The 20,500-nt window shown below is 48.9% G+C and overlaps 1 protein-coding gene across 1 annotated transcript; it reads left to right on the top strand.

Moving 5' to 3' along the window:
- Positions 1-772: 772 nt before the first annotated feature.
- Positions 773-7,846, top strand: LOC116893871 (X-linked lymphocyte-regulated protein 5C-like). Its single transcript, XM_032895595.1, has 8 exons — positions 773-878; positions 1,422-1,491; positions 2,388-2,422; positions 3,485-3,602; positions 4,329-4,428; positions 5,859-5,957; positions 7,337-7,441; positions 7,536-7,846. The coding sequence occupies exons 1-8, from the start codon at positions 773-775 to the stop codon at positions 7,608-7,610; spliced, it is 708 nt and encodes a 235-aa protein (XP_032751486.1). The 3' UTR covers positions 7,611-7,846.
- The last annotated feature ends 12,654 nt before the right edge of the window (positions 7,847-20,500 follow it).

Here is a 20,500-nt window from a genome sequence, read left to right as displayed (position 1 = left end):
GGGGGGAGACTGAGATAAACTTAAAATTCAGGGTGTTCAGGTGTGACCTGACACACCACGGGTGGCAGTGACCACCAGGCTGTTAACAACATCCACTATCCAGCATTCTGGGTGGAAAAGAGGCATATACATTTCTTCTGTTGATGACACGAGCCTGCCTGCAGCCTTCACATCCCTGGTTTCTGTAGTCCTTGTCTGTGAGCACAGAGGCTTCATGCCCTCCACAGGCTGTGTGTCATCTTGGGTGGGTATACTGGGGAAGCTCTGCATTTGCCTCCAGTGTATCCTCTCGGTCTCTTCCTGGAGGCCTGGGTTTCTGTCGTTCTTCCAAGCATCTAGACTGAGAGTGGGTAGGAATGTCACCTGACCTGTGACCATTGCTTGCCAGGGCATCGGCTCCAGTGACCTCATTGGCCACTGGAAGATTGGTGTTTGTGACTAGACAGCAATATTGGATCACTTGGCTTGGGGTCTAGCCCAGCTTGTCCTACCCTGGTGACAGAAAACCAGGAGAAAGAGCTTCTGGGTTGTAGAGAGCTCTGCATTCAGCCGGGGGGGGGGGGAAGGGGACGGGATGTGATTAGCCCTTGGGGGATATTGATGTCCCCCTTCCACCTCCTCTTTGCTCCAGCACAAGTGCCAGCACACATGGCCCCCGCCTCCGGAGCCCTGGTCCCTGTTTTCATTGAGCGTCATGAAATTCAGCATCTTTATGCTGTCTGTGCATACCAACATTTCAGGAATCCCTGTCTGACCCAGGAAGGCTCCAGCCATGTCAAGCAAGGAGCAGAAGGCCATGAAGAAAAGTGCCAAGCGCCCAAGGGTAGATAAGACCCTCCCATCAGATGACTCGAGGAATCCAGTTGCAGCCAATCCCGGTAATAACCGATACAGGGCTTAGGGGTCTGGGTCCAACCTTGGGGATGCTCTACTACTTGGCACATGGAACATGGGGGCAGTCTGTTGCTAATCAGGCCATTCCATGGTATTGCGGCTGGGCAGGCTGAGGTGGTGGGAGTGCGGAGCACAGAGGGCAGGGCGATTGAGATTCAGACTCTGACCTCGGATTCTCAAGCATGCTCTGGGGTTTGGTCCCCACCGGACATTCTCAGCCCATGGCATAGATACAAGGCTCCCAGAGACATTGGTCTTGGCCAGCATGCCTCTGAAGAAGCCCGGGGGTCACAGGGAATTTTCTCGTAAGGCGTGTACACACATGTATCTGCTGTCCCTAGACTCGGGACAAGCTGAGTTTCACCTGTGGGGCTGGGGTGGGTGAGGGCATGAGTTCGGGAAGACTGCTTCCAAACCCATGTTTTGGACATGGGCTCAACCAACTAGAGAGTGGAGCTGTTTCCCATGCAGGATGATGAGAACACCATGCTTCATTTGCAACGGTTTTTCCTTCCTTCTCAACGCAGCAGACAGTCCAGCTGTTGGGACCAGTGAGATGGGCAGCCATTCCTCAGGATCAGACTTGAAAGAGGCCAGGTGATGTCTTAAAGGACTAGCCTTCCCCATGAGGTAGTTTTCAGTGTGGTTGTGTGCAGGTATACAAAGCAAAAGGTTCCCTGTGCCGGAAAATGGGTCTAAGTGGGGACGTGGTGCTAAGTGAAATAGGCCAGCCTCAAAGAGACTACTGCCACCTGTTTTCTCTCCTCTGGGGTTCCTGGATTACAAATACATCCAGAAAATGACATAACCCGAACTCAGAGGGGAGACTGGGAAGAGGCAGGCAATACCCAGTTGAGGGGAAGGTTAGCAGGGCTCAAGGGGAGGTGGTGAGAGGTAGAATCTGGAGGTTGCACATGATACCTGGCATGAAAGTTGAAGAGATACTGTCTGGGTGATGGAGGAGGACTAGCAGGAGGGTCTCGAGGAAGGAGGAGAGTGAATGTGGCTGGAGTGCTGGACACATGGGTGTCCTTTATGATACCCTCTGCTTCCCCTTGAACGGATTCTGGGAACCGTTTAGTATAAAATCCGCTATGCTGCCGGAACACAGCAGGCACAAAATCACCTCTTGAGGAGGAGAGATAACTTCTGTGCAGCTGCCTGCAGTTGGGCAGGGAACACCTGGGTTGTGGTTTTTGTGAGCCGCCCAAACCCAGCTTTGGGTGGGATTCCTGGGGATACAGTAGGCTTTCAGTCACTTGTGCTCCAGGAAGTGACCCTTATCCAGGTACCCATATGTATCTGCAAAGGACTCTTTGGTTCGGTAAGAAAACAAGGACAAAGGAATAAAATTAATGACCCAAAGAGAGGAAAATCCGACTTTATCCCACATAAGCTTTAGCCTCCGCAAAACACCAAGCCTCTCCTTTTCCTTCGATGCAAACTTCGGATGCTTGTCCTCAATTAAGGATTCTGTGTTATTTTTCCCACAGGGAGCCTGTTCCAAAGAGGATGCAGAATTTCAAAGGTAGGTTTGAGCAGGTCTGGTAGTCCCAGAAGTTTCTCTCCAACCCTCCGACTTACGCAGGTTGAGAATGTGGTCGCTGAGAGACAACAGAACTCTGGAACAGTTCAGTGACTCACAGGATGTTTCTGAAGAAGAAGTTGTCCTTTGGCCTTCAGGGGTTACCTTTACCTTAACTTTTAAGATGCTGCCGTAAGCAGGGGAAATGTTGTAGCTGTTACCCAAGCTGTTGGGAGAGCTTCGAGCTTCGAGCTTCCTGCTTCCTGCTTCCTGCATCACTGAAGAGTGTCATCAGAGGTGATGGGTGAGCAGATAAATCTCTGCTCTTTAACTTACTGCAGGAGTGGTACGTGAGATTTCAACAGCTGTTTGTCAGGTTCTGAATTAAATCAGTTTTCTGGCTTTCCAAAGTCGCTCTCCTCCATAAACCCGTGCCAAAGGAGAGCTTGTAAAAATAGCCTTTAGTCTGTAGACATTTACGAGCCTGTCAGGGACCTCCCAAGGCAGCACCAGGCAGAAAAAGCGAGATAGCTTGTGCACTTCCTGCATGCCACACTAGCTTGTTTTCTGTCGTCCAAGGTAACAAAGTCGGTGTACCACATGTCCCTCCAACCAAGACAGGTTTTATTCACTTGTGTCGGTGGACCAAGGCAACTTTACTAGAGAGCCATCATCAATTCTTAGCCAGCAATGTAGAGTCAGTTCATACAAGCAAGGAAGTCTGACAGAGCTGCTCTTTCTGGTGCAGAAGAACTGCTTGGGTTTTGAAGTGTCCAGAAAATTGTTTGTCAAGTGGCATTCTTTAGTCAAGCTCGATGCCCCATGCCTGTATTCCTAGCACCTAAGAAGTAGAGACAGGATCAGGAACTTGAGGATGGCCTCAGTTACGTAGCAAGTTTGAGGCCAGCCTAGGCTGCAAGAGGCCCCGTCTTTAACAGCAAAGCAAGACCTGACAACAGATGCATAGGTTTTCATATTATCCTGTAGGTGGTGTCTCTGGGAAGAAAAAGCACTTCTTCCTCTGGATATGTGATGTGAGGTAGTGCCGTTTCTCTTCTCGCACAGGTGATGTTAACAGGTTACTTAGGGAAAAGAGGAAGCAGTTTGAAAAGGATGTAAATGCCTCTTTCAGAAGCCTGAATGAAAACCTCCAGGGTATTTTGAAAGCTCAGCAAAACTCAAGGTAACATTGTGACCACGGGTAAAGGAGATCTGTATAGCTTTTACTCTAGCCAAGTCATCCTGTCTGCCATCTCGATGGTGCCCAGAGTCAGATAGCTGATGGGTTTTCCAGAGCACAGCCTTTTTCTCTATGACCTGGTCCTATTCATAACCAATGAGAACCCCTCTTTTATGGAACTCAGCTGTGTTAGGCTCAAGACTGGCAAGACTGCCTTTCCTCCCCTATCAGATAACAGTACAGGTCACTTCTAGTAAGGAGGGCCAGTCCTCTGTGGTCCACAAAACTGTCCCTATTAGGAGATACCACCAGTGCTCTCTTTTGTAAGTCCCACGTGGGGAAAGGGTTCTGTGTGCTCTGTCTGTCTGTAAACCCCATAGGGTACGTTGCCTTCAGGACATGGACTTAGCCTCTCAGAATGTATAGGTTACTCCATAAGGGGAAGGGAAGATGAGTCTCATTTTAAGCCAGAATTGCCACCTTGGGAGAAGCATACGCTAATACACCCTCACTGTTTGAGAGGGAAGACATGTGAAATGATGTCTCTGGTAGAAGCTTAAGACAAAATTCTTATGGAATGAGTGTCACATTTCACCTCTCATGAGTCAGTGTACTTTACTCCCCCTTTCTCTTTTGCTCCGAGCTCCTGTTTCACAATGACGAGTGTGTGTCATTGGCTTGCCCGCACCCTGTGTGACCATGCTCTGTAATCAGTACTGTGTTTTACAGGGAGGAGCTTAAGTCCATATACTGTGAAATGTTTGGGTCCCTGCACCAGAAGTGGCTGGATGAGGTGGACAGAACAAAGGATGAAGAAGAACACCTCAGCGTGAGTGGTGCTCTCAGCTTGGAACACATCCTCTGCTGTGGCAGGTTCCCTGGTGGCAGGGTTTCGTGCAGCAGGTCTGGAGGGAAGGGACAGGACATGAGCTCAGGGAGACAAGGAGGGTGGTGGATGTGGTGAGGAGAGATGGGCCTTCCTCCCTGACTTGTTTCTTTTCCCTGTGGAGAGATGACAAGGAGGGTGATGATGGGTGAGGAGCCAGGTTGGTGGGGACATCTGGGGATGAGCAGGTAGCGTCTGGTGCAGAGTGCAGGGGAAGGTATGGGATTGTGTCCTGAGCGGGGAGCCTTCAGGATCCCCAAGGTGCAGATGCCAAACAGTGGGAGGGCCCCAAGTAGCCTTCTGACACAGGGATCAGGGATGCAGAGGACTCATGTGGTGTGGCTGTGGCTGTGGCTGTGGCTGTGGCTGTGGCTGTGGCTGTGGCTGTGGCTGTGGCAGGGCAGATGGAGACTTAGGTGTCAGTGGTTGGAGTTCAGCCCAGCCCTGTCCCCAGAGGAGAAGAGGGAAAAGGTTGCCATGCAGTGATGGACCTGCGATGGTGACTGAGTCACCTTTTCCCTGGAGGTGAGAATGGGGTTTTGGGGACAGGTGCTGGACTCTGTGGTGCCTCTGGGGTTCTTTCTTCCTGCTGGAGGATGGAGCTGCCTTCTGGAGATTCTGACTTCCAGAGGTGGGGAAGCAGAGGCTGGAGTACTGAGGGAGATGGAGATGGAGACTGATTCCAGTCTGGCAGTGAAGAACATGTTCTCTAGAACCCACCGATTCTCCCAGGGGTGTAGCCATAGTCCTGAGGTCTGCTCATTTAGAAAACTCAGGAAAATCATTAACTTTCCTGCCTTAGTTTCCTAGAAGTAAATGGTTCCATCTTCTGAATTTTTTTTTCTTGATGTGCAATTTCTTGAAAACAGGAGCGGATAACGGTGGTTATTCTTCTTCTCTGTCATTCTTCTCTTGTTGATAATGTAGTTCTTGGGGTGTCACCATGTGGGGAGTCACTGACAGGTGAGGAAGGTTTAGTGAAAAACCTTTTTGGAAAGATGGGTTCTCTTGGAAGCCAATCTTTGTGCCCATCGAGTTTGACCAAAAAAAACCCAATACGTTATGAAAACTGGGCCACAGTAGAACGTTTTGTCCTTAATTTTGGTGAGGTGGGAGTCTACAGATTAGATGTATCTCATGGTAATTTCAAAATGAGGAGTTAGTTCATGTGAATTTTGCCCGGATGTGACGGGATGTCTCACTCTGTGACCGGCCAGACACCTGTCAGGTTGTTTTTGGTACGGAAGGTCATGTCTTCAACCTTGATCATGAATGGTAGACCCCACAAAACACCCCGGGAAGCAGTTGCTGAAAGCAGCTGGGTTGGATGCTCAATTGTATGACACTTTATCATTGATTTCCTCTTTTTTTAGTTTTTAACTCAGAAGCAAATGAAGATTTTACAGACGGCTATAGCGGATCATGAAACCAAGCTTGAAAACGCCAAAGATATGTGTGACACATTTTTGAAGGTCTGGTAGATTGCACTCGAGAACAGAACACATCCTTATGTCACACCACGTGTCTATAAAAGCAGGAGGGAGAATGACCCTTTCTCAATCTGTGGGGAAAGTAATTAGCTTTGAAACTGGTGATCCCATTCTCGTTGGAATGTTTGCCCCACGTGTCGGGAAAAGGCTCGGTTTTGTCTAACCCAGGAAACTGATGACCTTTACCTTTAGTGGGAGAGTGTGCTAGCATGGGAGTTGCTGACTGGAGCTTTGGTCTCCTGATCTCCCTCTGCTGCTTCTCTCAGGCTTCTGTACTTCCCTAGACCTCAGCTCTGAGGAGTTAGTTGTCCTACTGAAACAGGGCCCTGAAACCCCTTCCATATTTCCCAGTGGCCTTCCTTCTTAACTCTCCCTCTTTCCTGTGTCCTCTGCAAACACCCCTCCTCCAAAAGCTCCACTGGCTGCTTCTGTCCTGTCTTCCCTCCTCCCCTCCTCCTCGCCATTCACCAGCTTCCCCTGAAGTGACTCCTGTTCCCTGTGCATGCTTTGAGTCTGCTCTTGGCCCAGGTAGTTCCCTGTGCCTTGTCTTCCCTATGGAAATCCTATGATTTCACCACTCAAAGTCGCCCTGTCAGTCCTCCTCAGTCACGTGTCCAGCAGGCTCTCCTTCCTCACCCACTTTCAGCTAGTGTCCACGCCCTGTGCCCTTTTTTTTTTCTTTTTTCTTTTTTTCGGAGCTGGGGACCGAACCCAGGGCCTTGCGCTTGCTAGGCAAGCACTCTACCATTGAGCTAAATCCCCAACCCCACGCCCTATGCCCTTAAGGTCCTCTGGGCCCTGGGAATAGGGCAGAGACTGGACAGGCATTTTTTTGGTTGGTGGACAGAAGGTGACACGGTTCTTTGTCCTCTGTATCCTCCACATACATCCTCTGTACGTGTTCTTTGAGAGATGATCAGAGGGGATCGAGTCCTCACTTCAGCTTTTCCTAGCTTAAAAGGGCATGTGATTGCATGCTGTGTCTTCTCTGTGAAAATTACATTCCGTGGACACAGCGAACGAATGGTTCCTAACCCCTGGAAACCTTAGGGGGTCTCCAGCACGTTCCTGTGCCTCTTTCCATGTCTGCTCTGGGTGGCGTTTACCTGCTCATCCATCGGTTTCCTGAGATAAGTGACTTAGGCTGTTCTCGTCTCACAGTGGTACTGAGCTCAACTGTGGCACTGCAACTTTTTGTGGAGAGTTCATATAGCTGCACAGGAAGTAGCCACTGTTCTTACCTTGATTCATGACAGGGATCATTTGGATATGCAATGTCGGTGCTTTTTAGATTAAATGAGGCGAGGTGTCAGTTCAGGGCTCCAGGATCAAGTACCTTCTTTTGTTGTTGCTTGTTTCAGAAAGCCAAGGACTTGAGTCAACACCGCAAAACCTTTATTGGCAGTCAGCAAACTAAAGTGGAGAAGGAAATCGCCAAGGTGCAGGACAGAGTTATCGTGGAAACGGTAAGTCATGTGTCTTTAACACTGTGCGCCTCGGGCTGGCTTCCTGTTAGCAGAGATGAAATGAAGATCCTCTAAATCTCCATTTTTCAAACAGCAAGAGCAAGACGTATCCGTTGTTCAAACATACCTTCAGTCCCTGTTCCTTGACTGCTCTGAAGAAACCGTCTGAAGCTCACACGTAGGATGCACAGGGAAGGGAGCATTAGCCACGCTGAGAAGAAGTTAGTAGTAGTGGATGCAGCTCCTTTCCCTTTACCCTTATGTGTTACAGTTGACACTGTTAACCATTAACGGAACCCCCAGCAGTTCTGTGAGTAGCAACACTTAAGTGTGGGACGTCCAGGCCCACGACAGCAAGGGAGATACATTCTGCCCGGTAGCAGCGACAGTTACATTTTGGAAGCAAATGTCATTTGATTTTGTGGTTGGTTCTCTGTCCCTTCCCCAAAGTGAATGTCACCTTACTTTAGGAAGAAGTGAATAAAGATGGGACCCGTTTTGCTGTGCATGCTTTCATTTATACATGAGGTCACAGACCCAGTTCCGTTGCAGTTGGGACTTGCTGGGACTTGCTGAACTCAGGCGTTTCTGTGCTCGGATGTGTTAAACTGTGAACAGGATTCCCACAGCAGAGCCAGATCCTAATGTGCTAGGCTGGGGCTGTGGCAGTTCCCAAAGACACCCAGACTCATTTCAGTGCTGTCTTCAACACTGGTTGAAAGATACCTGCCATTACCTTTGGTTTAAAGCATCCTATCAACCTGTGTCTGTGTAATAAGCGTTTGTGGGTCCAGGGTTTTGGATGGGTGGTTTACCAAGACCATTTTCTAGGGTGCTCCTCAGAGAGTTGTTTAATATTCATCAGATCCTTCCACCTGCATGTGTGTGTGTGTTTGTCTAACTCCAGAGTCATTGTCTTACCCCTTGCCCCGTGCTGTATCTATTAAAACGAATCGTGAACTCTGTGTTCAGTACATTTGAGGTTTTTTAACTTTTTCTTTTTTAAGTGTGTGTACTTGTTGAGTCTTGGTGAGCATATCCCAAGTGTATGTCGGTACCCAAGAAGGCCAGAAGAGGGGCTCAGTTCCCCTGGAGCTTGAGTTAAACAAGTGGTCTTGAGCTGCTCAAAGTACGTGAGGGTACCTGAACTTGAGTCTTCTGGAACAGCAGCAAGATCTATTTATCTATCTATGTATCTATGTATCTATGCATGCATCTATCTATCTATCTATCTATCTATCTATCTATCTATCTATCTATCTATCTATCCTTTCCTTTCCTTTCCTTTCCTTTTTTCCTTTTCCTTTCCTTTCCTTTTTCCTTTCCTTTCCTTTCCTTTCCTTTCCTTTTTTTTTTTTGGAGCCAGTGACCGAACCCAGGGTCTTGCACTTACCCCGAGGCAAGCGCTCCACCACTGAGCTAAATCCCCAACCCCAGCAAGATCTTTCATTTCTCAGAAGGACCACATTGATGTATCCTAGCAGCAGGCTTGTAATCGCCTGTCGAGGGAGAGGTTCCTCCTGCTCTAGGAGTTTGAATGGGGAATGGTTGGGGAACTCAAGAACCTTTCACTAGCCTAAGACCCAACACTCCTTTAAAAATGCTGTGTGACTCATGAGCCAGATGAAGTGGCTTGTGGGCCATCTTATTCAGGGTGGGTGGTGGAACCGGGAAACTTTTGAGAAGAATTTCATTCACAGGGAGTGGGAAGAGTGGTCTGAACAGTAGCTGTCGTCTTGCGGGTCACTGCAGAGAGTGTAGGAACGTAAGATTGAGGAAGAGAGAGGCAGTGGTGGCAGGGTGATAGACGAGACTGGGTACAATTACTGTCGGTGACTGAACTGGACTAGGGAGATCAACCTGGAGATGGCACCTTTTGAGAGTGGCCGTGACCCTCTGGAGATCAAAGGACCCTTTCACTTCTTGAGGTCACTCAAGACCATTGGTAAACTGAGAGATTTGCATTACTATTCATACCAGTAGCAAAATTACAGTTAGGAAGTAGCAATGAAAATAACTTTATAGGTGAGTGGGGGTCACCACAACCTGAGGAACTGTATTTGGAAGGTGAAGAACTACTGCTCTAAACTGTCATAGCCAAGCCTCAGAATGCCTGCATAAGGCCTACTTCTTGGGGACTGTTGCTCCCTGCTTCATGAGTGCAAGCGCATGCTGCCCAGCCTCCCTTGTGAGCACCTGCTGGACTCCCCTCACATTCATCTGCTCTGCCTCCTGTGTCCACACCTGTTAGGCCTCTCTCGGGTATGGCTCACACACAAGCCTGCAGTGCTCGTCTCCGACATACATTCCTGCTATGCCTGCCACTCACATGGCCATGTGCTAGGCCCATCCCAAGAATACCCACATGCTAGATCTTCTTCTAACATGTATGCCCTGTTCAGCCAGTCAGATACACCTTGGAGAGAGCGACTGGTTGCGTGATGCCCCTCTGAGAAGGGAGGTTCTGAGTAAGGCAGTGGGGTGCGATGGCAAGGAGGAAAAAACTGGATATTGAAGGGCCCGATGCTGTGTTTCAGTGTTGGGTCGGAGTGTTTGGGATGGATCCAAACTTTTCAGGGACGACAGGGTCAGAACAAAGCAGGGGCCCACACTGGCCCCTCAGGTGACTTTCACATGGGACACAACTTGCACCACACTTATTGTGGGTCCCACCATGTACACCTGATGGGCCCCATGCTCAGGACCCCTGTGTCCATGGTTATGCTGGGATCCAATGTCAGGAATGCAGGCCTGCCGGGCCCACCTCACAGGCAAGCTCCCAGATTGCTCATTCAACCTTTCCAGGCAACCAGAAATGTACACCCAGGCAGGTAGAGCATAACTAGGTATGGCTGCTCACCCCTAAGGGAGGGAAAGGAGGCTTGCAGGGGAGTGTGGCTATGTTAGGTCACCTGGATGGGTAACTGGAGGTAGGTGGCCCTGGCCTGGGCTACTAGAGGACTGGTGGGCCAGTCAGCCAGGATCCGGCTTGTTGGGGCAGGTCAAGAAGACGGACTGTAGAAGAGCCAGGGACCAGAATGGGAATGGGTAAGACACAGGACGGGGTCGCTTTTCTCCTGCTGTTCACCTCAAGTCTCAATTGCCAGCTGCGGGGTCCAGGGCCATCACATTCTCCTGATCCCAGAGTTACCTGCCCAGCTGAGGAATCGTGGAAAGGGCTGTGCCAAGCATGCCTGCCCAGACTCAGTGCTGAGGACATAGCCCCTCAGAAAAATTGTCCATTAACAGGGGTTGTGTCTGGAGCGATCTACCTAATGCAAGAAGGACTGGCTCATTGTCAGAGGTACCTTGGCCCAGGTGGGACAGAGAACCACACAGTCATGGCAACAGGGCCCACTGTTTGTAGTAGAATGATCCCTGTCTCATACACGGAATAAAGGAGCAAAACTGAATGCACCTTGGCAAGCAATTTCTTTTCATTAGAGAAAGGAAAAGGAAAAGGAAAGGAAAGGAAAGGACAGGACTCAGGGCAGGCAGAGAGGAAGTGTGGTGGGCCTTTTAGGGTGTGTATGTGAAGGAGCGTGGAAGAGGAACCTGGCCGGCCTAGAGGCTTCTCTTCGTGCACAGGAGGTGGTTGGCTGTTCCTTATTAGCTGAGGGTCATGTTTTCAGTCTTAAGTGGAAATGTGAAACAGAAATGGAGAAACATGGGAGAATGCAGAATTAGGATTGATTGGGTGTGCAGGCATTTCACAGTCCCAAAGCTTACCTGCAAGAAATGCTTATACAAAGGAATAACAAAAGGAACTCTGTGGAAAAGAAGGAGCAGGAGGAAGCAGACACACAGCCTTAAAGCTGTTTGTTGGAGTAGAATGGATGGAAGCCCTCACACCACTTAATGCAGGCCTGGTGGAGCAGACTAGCTTGGACTTGTGCTCAGGGCCCATCACGCACCTACACAAATGACCAGTCTGTTGTCAATCCTGGATTGCTTCTGCCCTCAGGGGTGTTCAGGTGTTGTGCACTGGGGCAGCACTGGGAGGAATGAAGCCTACCTAACTGGGCCAGGTGGCTTCAGCAGGAACTTGTCGGCAGCTGCCAATGCCCGGGGACAAAGAAAAAACCATTCTCTGAGATGGTTTTTCAGTGAAACAGTTCTCCTTTACGAGGGGGCTAAGAAGGGCTCTCTATATAAACCTTTGGGGAGTGGGTAGGGGTATGCTGGCTGAGTGTACATCATTGGCTGAGGTGCCGGGGATGCTTCATTGACTCTGAGAGTAATTCAAGGCGTGCCGGACTACCGCGGCTTATATAGGCAGAAGAGAGGAGTTAAACCTGCAACTGGGCTACTTGGTTGTGTGACACCTCAAGGGTGCCGGTGAGGTGGGGGTAGGTCGCTGGGCTACATCCCTGGGAAACACGGGTCCTAGAGCAAGGAGGAAGACAGTCCTGCTCCTCCTGGTCCCAGGATCAGGTATTCGGGCTGAGATCGGCCTCCCCGACCTCACCCTTCTGCTCTGACTGGCTCCCTGCTTCAAGTCTCTGCAGCTCCCACATCTCCCCCTTTGTTTTGTAGAGGGGAGGTATCATCATAGTCTTCAGCCTCAAGGTGCTGGGGAACTGCTTGGTTATTGAACCCAAAACTGCTTGCAGCAGTGATCTTTTTTCAAATGCTTCTCTGCCACTTTAGAAATTGGACGAGGAGGGATGCCTGGGCGCCCTAAGTGCTCCAGTAGCCAGTTATGAGCCAAGGAGGGAAACCAATACACGGAGGGTTTTAGTGCACCTATGAGGTAGGGGTGTTGGCCCGTGGTGCACGGGAGGGATCTCGGCCAAAGGTCTGTAGGGCATTGTATGAATTATTCCACCAGCCCAGGTTCACTGGCATAGGAAACATCATCATTCCTCCCCCTCCCAAAAATGCTAGTCCCTCAGCATCCAGTAGGTGCCAGACTGTTCTGATTTTGTAGGATAACCCCCTCCAGGAAGGTGTTCTGTCTCTGTAGGGACTCAGGAATGTGGGTGAGAGTTCAGGGCCTGGTTAAGCCTGTCCTGAAGCATCAAAGCCAGCCAGGTGTTGTGTCTCATCCATTTGCTCGAAACACAAGCTACAAAAGCAACATCGTGAGGTACATTTCTGCATTAACGCTGCGGTGCGTACACCCTACCTCTGATGATTCTCTCTGCTCATGTTTCGATTCAGAGTGAAAGGTAATAAAACTCCTGAGGTCCAGAGGACTGCATAACCAGACTGTAATATGTGTGCTAGTATTTGGAAAAAGACGGGCTTGTATGTAAAGTCATGAGGAAAGAAAGTAGCCGCTAGATTTAGTAGTGACTATAAAGTAGGGGCTTCATGTCTCGAAATGGGTTCCTATGTAGATGGAAAGAGTATTTGCATCACCTGTCTGTTTGTTTGTTTGTTTTTCCTGGATCTCTTCCACATGTCTGCAGTGCTGAATTTAGGAGGTCCTAGTAGTCGATCTGCTATTCAACTGCGAGGATCACGGCACTAACCGTCAAAACTAGAAAGTGACCTCTTCAAAACATCACATTTCTTGACTTTATTACAAGTTAGCACACGTCGTGGGTACTGATGGCCGATTCCTGAACTCATATACGCAAATCGGTGATTTTCGGCAGTCATTTGAATGACATTTAGAAGTATGCCAACTCTTCCAATCACTCTTACTATGGCTAGGAAAGGAAGCACCATGCAGCTTAGGGAGCCTGTTTATAGGATCTCGGAGAGGCCTGGTAAGAGGCTACATTTTCCGCAGGTGGGGGTGGTTTTGGTGACCTTTTTTTTCAAATTGACTGCATAATCCATCAGAGAGATACATTAGTTCAGAATTACTAACTACTAAAGGAGAACTAAGTCCTGAATTACTTCAGAATAGAATATTTTTGGAATGTTGTCTATGAACTGTTCTAGGGTCTTCCTTTTTTTTTTTTTTACATTGTTGCTAAATGTAAAAGCCAAATAAAAGGAATATAGTTATGTGAAAGTTGACGAAATGATGTTTTGCTGGGGCACAGGTGAAAGGGACGCTTGCTACAAAGCAAACACAGCAAAGATGTTGTCCTAAAGCAACACAGGTGAGAGCATAAATTCATATGGCAAACATGTGAAAGGACGCTTGATGAAGGAGTACAAATGACCCCACAGAGACAGTGGGAGATGAGCACGAGCCTTGGTTTGGTTGCTCAGCCCCGCTATTCTCACTAACAACAAACATGTACCAGTTCGACTTTCATATAGAGTTGTTGATTCCCACTCGTGGTGAGGCCAGAGAGAACTAACGCTTGTGAGGTTCCTGCAGCACCTTTCTATTTCTGTACCCTACCAGTGCACTTGGCACAACTGCCTGGTGTCTGCCTTTTTGCCCAAAGACCTGGACTGTGGCTCTATTCCCCTACTATCTGCCCGTCTTCGAGGACTGGTCTGCAGCAGCTGAGTCGTGTTTGGTGTTTTGCTGTGAACTGAACAGCTAACAAAGATGATGGAGCTCACCTGGCAAAGAACTATTGCTGAACAGGTCCATCCCTATATCCCAATTCCACTTCCCTATATCCCAATGACTCTTCTCCACTACTGCTTTTGCTGGCGGAGGTCTGGAGTTGCCCTCTGGTGGGCCCCTTGAACCGACTCACGGAGGTGGTGGGACTGGTGCCAAGGCCAGAGGAGTTTTATTGTTCAACATGTCGGGTGCCCCACCCACCATCCTCCCTTGACCCTCCCCCCCCTCCCCACTTCAAGAGGAAATGACCTTGAGCAGACTCAGCAGGGAGTTATATACCTTTGATAAGGGCAGATTTCAATCAGACAAATTTAAATAGTAGTGACTATTGGTGGGGGCAAAGGCCTTCAGACTGACTCGGTCAGTGGATCCCTTCCAGGCTTTCCAAGGGGTCGGTTGGGGAGCCCAGGTGGCTTGTCTGATAAATTGGAATAGAAGTTGTTCCAGAGAACTAAACTGGGTTTCTGCCCCTTCCTGAAGGAGAGGTCCTTTGCTTGGAGGCTTGTGGTGGAATTTACTCCCATTGCTTCAGATTGACCCTAACTCTGGATCTTTCACTGGGTGGTGGGCTAGAGGAGAGGTTGAACCTTCTTAAAAGTAGGTTCAAAATTTTACTCTACATCTCTCTATTCATTTCTTTATACCGATTTCATATTGACAATGCTATCATTAGGTATATGATTGGTAACATAAGAAAAGTAACGTAGTAAAATGTCTTTCACCCCTTGCTGTTAGAAGCTTTCGTGTGTTTTACTGGAAAATGTGCCACTATACATAGTTGCATTTTCCTCTATTAAATAGCAATTGCTGAGAACAGAGACCTTTCAATTAGGTTGACTTTCTCCAGAAGCAAAGCTATTTACAACGCCATGCTTTCCAGGGGTTTTCTCAAGAGGCAATATAGAGTAGGAATAGAATCTGCAATCATTTTATCAATCAAAGTTTCTTGTGTTTTGTTAATTCAGATGTTATACATTTTCAACCTGAAAGAAAGGTGCATCGTATGTAGGATAGGTAGGTTGTACATGTGGGCCTTGGTAAGTTGAGTCTCAAATGGCACATGTCAGTTTCCTGCTAACCAAGGTGCACTGGTGCTAGTGACGTTGGTGCTGTAGAGTCCTTTCTTAAAAGAGAGACCTAAATCTATACTTCTTGATGTATAGAATTTCAAGGGCAGATCATCTGTAGGACATTTGCCCTGTTGAGATCGCGGATCCTAGATGATGTTCTGGAAGCTTACAAGAATGTTTTCAAGTTTCCATTGGACCCACATCTCAGAGAAGGCAATAGACTGAAACGTTGTTTCAGAGTAGCAGCTGGGGAAACAGTTTTGGGTTAAAAGCAGGAACATTTTTTTTTTAGTTCTCTAGATCACATCCATAAAAGAAAACTCCTTCATCTAGAAGGTCATTGCATATAAATTAGGCATAGAGAGAAGGATCTGTCGAGTCTGTATACAAAGGCACCAAGGAACTTGTGAATAAGATATCATCAGAACTCCACTGATCTATGTAAGGACTCTAAACTTTAGTCTGTTGTGTAAATAATTGTGGATTTGTATAAAAATCCATTCAAAGCAAAATATTGAGATGACGCTTTTACTCCACAGGGAATATACTCATGTTTTTATTATAAGCCATTGATTTTTTTAACCCTTCTAATGATGTAAGCCTTTTAAAAGTTTGAAAAGTTTTAAAATCTCCCAAATGTGTTTTTTGTAACATTAAAAGTAAAGTTCCTTTAGGTAAGGACATGAGCAGAACCATAATTTTTAGAAGGCAAAGCAATCAAGCACAATTAATTTCTGGATTTGAAGGTGACCCATCAGTGTCCCCTGTAATATGTTCCTCCACAGCCAATTCTCTTTTTAGGTCAGGGTGATAATGGGAAGATGTCAATGTAATCCCCAGTAAGGTTTTGAGATAAATTACTTGGTTGTATAGCGTTTTCATCTGAGATGGCTTCCTAGAGCCCTGGTCAGTCAGTATAAAGCTATGGAGGACCCACTGACAATTGTTTCTGCTCTAAGGGACAGACCAAAGGGAAAAATCATTTAAAAAAGATCCAAACAAAGAACCAAGAAAAGCTCTTGAGTTTTTCTCAGCCAGCTAGTTTTTTTTTTTTCGAGGAGGGGTTGTTTTGTTTTGTTTTTGGTTTTTGTTTGTTTGTTTGTTTGTTTGTTTTGCAGGCTGTGCGTAATCTCAGCTGCACTTCCTTGCAAAACTCTGCCAATATTCTTGTGATTCAGGTTTGAAGTTGTGTGGCCCTTAGCTGAAATCAGCTAAGCAGCAGGCACACTCTGCTCATATCTACCCAGGGAGCTTTATCTTTGCGACTTGTTGCCATCCATGCCCGCCTGGGGAGGGCCCACCTGTGGTTTCCAGCCATTCACTTCAGCTGTCAACTTGGTACCCTGCCACAGGACAAGTCACCTTTTTTTCCTGAGATGGTGGCATGGCCTGCGGGTGCCAGCACCAGCCCTTGAGCTAGTTGGACAGGACCCCTTCTCCTCCCTGCCCACACCTTTTTGTAAAGTTTTTTGGCACTGCTTGGTTGACAGAAAGAGACTTGGCCCAGCCTCCTGAGCTGCCCAACCCTCTTCTCCCACCAGAAAGTAGACCAAGAGAGCATGATGACGCGGGGTGGTGGAAGTGTGCCACCAGGGCCCCTGTAGAGTCTTGAGCCAGAACAGTGAGACTCTGTCTCAGGCCTGTAGCCTGTGGCAGCTGGAGGTATGCCGTTGAAACATCCTGCTTGTCTGAACTGTGGGAAACAAGAAAATGGTTAAAATAGTGATCTGACTTTGGCACCTAACTCTCGGGGTGGACATCGATAGGAAGTGCATGGAATTCATGGCCCCTTGGCTGAGTCATGAGTTAGAGGATTGGCCTTGTTATCCCTGAGATTAATGGGTGTCTTCTCCACTTGGACTGGGAAAGAGGAGGAAGGGTTAAAATGCATTATTCCCTTCTGCATTTTTTCTGGGGTGCTGAGAGCTCAGACTCTGGGGCAGGGAGTGGCATGAAGAGGCATGGGAGGCCATGAGCTGGCATGTCACTATGCTGTCTACCCTGTAACAGATTAGTAGAGCTGTTGCTGGGGGCCTGGGCTGGGGAAGCAGATGGGGCTGAGGCCCTCCTCGGTGAGTTTCATTATAAGAGATTTAAAGAGGACCCATATTTCCATAAGCTGAGGGCTTTTGTCCTCTGTGATCAGATATTTCCCATGGTAGAAAAGTAAAGCGCTGGTCCACTGAAGAACATTCCTGCATCCTCCTACCTGTCACAGGCTCCTGCAACGTACTAGAGGGCAGCATGAGTGCAGGTTTAAGAGTTCAGTCAGCTGGGGGTAGGGGATTTGGCTCAGTGGTAGAGCACTTGCCTAGCAAGCGCAAGGCCCTGGGTTCGGTCCCCAGCCCCAGAAAAAAAAAAAAAAAAAAGAGTTCAGTCAGCCATTTGAAAGAGCCAGAGTTGGGGCCTATCTGGGGCAGTGGGAAAATTCCCACCACAAACCTCTGAGCACAAGGACCCCTCTCTTCCAGGAAGAAAAAAAGCTGGTTTAGTTCCTGGAACAGGTACAAGCCAAACTGTCACACCAAGCTACCTGTGCCTTTGATCTGAGTTTCACCCGCACCCTGCCGGGCCATCGAGTGTCTGTGAACAGTGCGACGATCCAGATCTGAAAGTTGTTTCACTTCCACCAAATGCACAGAGTACCCTGCCCAGTTACCTGTTTGGTTTGACTCTGCACCAAGATTTGGGACCTTTGTGAATTTTCCTCTACTGCTTCACCTGTGTGATGCTTGTATGAGATGTCCCACTGACTCGGAGTTTTCCTGGATCCACTGTTTTGTAGATGTTACGATGCCCTCCCTGGCTGTAGAAATCTCCCAATACTTGGCTCCTGTGGTCTCTCATCACCCCACTGCTATGAGTCAGTCACACCCCAGGAAAGGATGCACTGCCTTTGGAAAGGCTGGGACCAAGTTGCTGTGACTGCTCTGTGAAGGGAAGGATGCGCACACTGGCTCAGAGGTGTAGTAAGTTTGGGTCACCTAGGTGAACAACTGGGTGAAAGGGCATCCTCAGCTCAGCTTGAGTCGGAAGAGAGTACTGCTTGGACCAGCAGCCCTTCGGAGAGGATGGTGGGGATCCCAAGGAGACTTGCCCAAGAGGGCCTGTGTTGTAATAAGCCTGAGTCTGCCTTTAGTTTGAGACTGGACTAAGACTCCACTCCACTCCACGGAGGGTCAGAGAAGAGGTCTTCGAGAAAAAGAGGGCTTGGGATGTCTGAGCCAGACACTGCAGTTGAGGTAGGGGCTCATGGGATCCGAGATCTGACTACTGTGTACGTTTACGCCAGACTGAACACTCGAGGCCTCTGAGAGACAGCCAAGGGCATACCGCAACACCAGTGCCAACTAAAGAGGAAAGTACACTGAACCCTCCAGTCATGCCATGTGCAACTGCAAGTGCACCCAAGTGTACTTGTGTGAATGATAGGTTTTCCTAGCCCTAGAGCATCTCCAGAATGCTGTTCGTACATACACGTAGCAGGGAATCGCCTCACCCCCTTGGGCATGGCATATCCCATCACCTCTCCAGCTCAAAACGGACCTCTCTGTGAGGACACATTCAGGCTTCTTTCTGTTGCAGCCAATCTGGAGATAAAACACAAGGACAAAGGCAAAGCAGGCTGCGGCTGTGTCCCAATGAACTGAAGCGACGGGCCATCCCTCAACAGGAAAGCAAATGAGAGCGGCTGAGGCAAGCTGGACTTTGAGGCATGCGCGAGAGTGGTGGTAGCCAGTGCGCATGTGCCTGTGGCATATCGACCAATCAGAGGAATCGCTATATCTGGACGCAGGTCCAGACGAAGGCAGACTCGACCTGTGTGAGTGGGAAGAAGGCCAGCGTTGCGGACTCGAGGAGCCTAGGTGGGTGACGGTTTTGCAGGGGACGTTCAGTGGTGGGCCTCCAGGGCTGGGTTAGAGGTACCAGGACAGACTGAAGGCCTTGTTGTCGTGGGACGAGATTTGGGGGAATGTTCCGTTGGATGGGTTTGAGGGGAACGTTCCATGGTGGGGCTCCAGTGGTGGATTAGAGGCGCCAGGACAAACTGAAGGCCGTGTTGTCATGCGATGGGTTTTAGGGGCACGTTGCATGTGGGGCCTCCAGGGGTGGGTTAGAGGCACCAGGACAGATTGAAGTCCTTGTCATTGTGGCATGAGTTTTTACATTTTTTTGGGGGGGGGGTTGGTGGTGACATTCTGTGGAATAGGTTTTGGGAGGACATTTTGTGGTGGGCCTCCAGGAGTGGGTTAGAGTTACCAGGACGGACTGAAGCACTTATCATCCTGGGACAGTGTGATCACGGAACGTGAGGGTCCTGGAAAACCTGTGAGGTGACATCAGAAGCTTTATTTCACTTTCCTGGGGACTGCAAGAGGGCCTAGGGCTGAGAATGAGAAGGGGTGTGATGAGGGCAACAGGACCATAGAGAGGGGGATGGCGCCGGGAGAGGGAGTAGGCACCTTTACACATTTCTGACAGGTTTGGGTTTTTTGTTTTTTTGTTTTCCATATTCTTCGGTTTCCTTTGTTGTTGTTTCTTTTTGGTTGTTTTGTTTTGTTTGGATCCTGACTGGTCCACACCTGGATCCTCCTGTGCTGCTTCCATGAGCAATATCTGTCCAGGAGAGTTAGTCTGAAGTGGATGGGGAACCCTGGGCACTCTGCACAAACACATGTGCAACAACAGGGCCCAAGCTGGGAATGGGTGGCTGATGGACAGGCCTCACACCTTTGGGAGTACCTGTAGGCAGCCTCAGGCATAGTAGTGTCCCTGGTAATCAGAGACCCTTTCTGGAATGTGGGGCCTCTAACTGAGGGGCGGGCAGAAGGAGCTTCTCAGAGGAATGTATTGAATTGTGGTCACCTGGATGAGTGATAGGGTGTTAGCAGAGTCAGTCTTGAGTCTCTGATGGTGAGAAAACACAGTCAGCCTGGGGCCTCGGGCCATCGTGGAACATAGTGTGATCTTGAGGCAGAAGGCACTAGGTCTATCTGTGATGAGAAGTTTGGAAGATTTCCCACCTGGAAGTAAAATAGACCAGTGAGGGCAGTGGATGAAAGGGGGTCCAGGTGGGTGGCAAGTTTGAAGAGAGTTGGCTGTGACAGCAAAGTAGAGAAACAGAAGTAGTGACCTTCCACATGAGCTCTGTGAATCTGTTTGAGGTCCTCAGTGGACCTCTGGTTCCTGCTTATATGCGGCCGTGAGCCTTGCCTCCCTCAACATAAATGCCTGTCTGAAGGGACTGGCCAGGTCTGGTCCCCTTCAACAAAGGCAACATCTGTATCCAAGTCCCACAAGTACTAGTTGAAGCCACTTAACCCTGGGTGTACATGCCTTCCCAGCCAGTCTGAGAGACGTGCACTGGGAGGTGGTGCCTACTTAGGTATGCCCAGCCACGCTCTGAGACTAAGGAGGCTCCAAGGCCAGAAGAGTACCCTGGGTGGATGATTGGCTATTGGGGAACTCGGTGTAGAGGCTGTCCAGTTAGGACAGGGTTCAGAGAGG

This window comes from Rattus rattus, chromosome 2, assembly GCF_011064425.1.
Source record: "Rattus rattus isolate New Zealand chromosome 2, Rrattus_CSIRO_v1, whole genome shotgun sequence".
Classification (NCBI taxonomy): Eukaryota; Metazoa; Chordata; class Mammalia; order Rodentia; family Muridae; genus Rattus; species Rattus rattus.
This window is presented reverse-complemented; position numbering and strand designations above follow the sequence as displayed.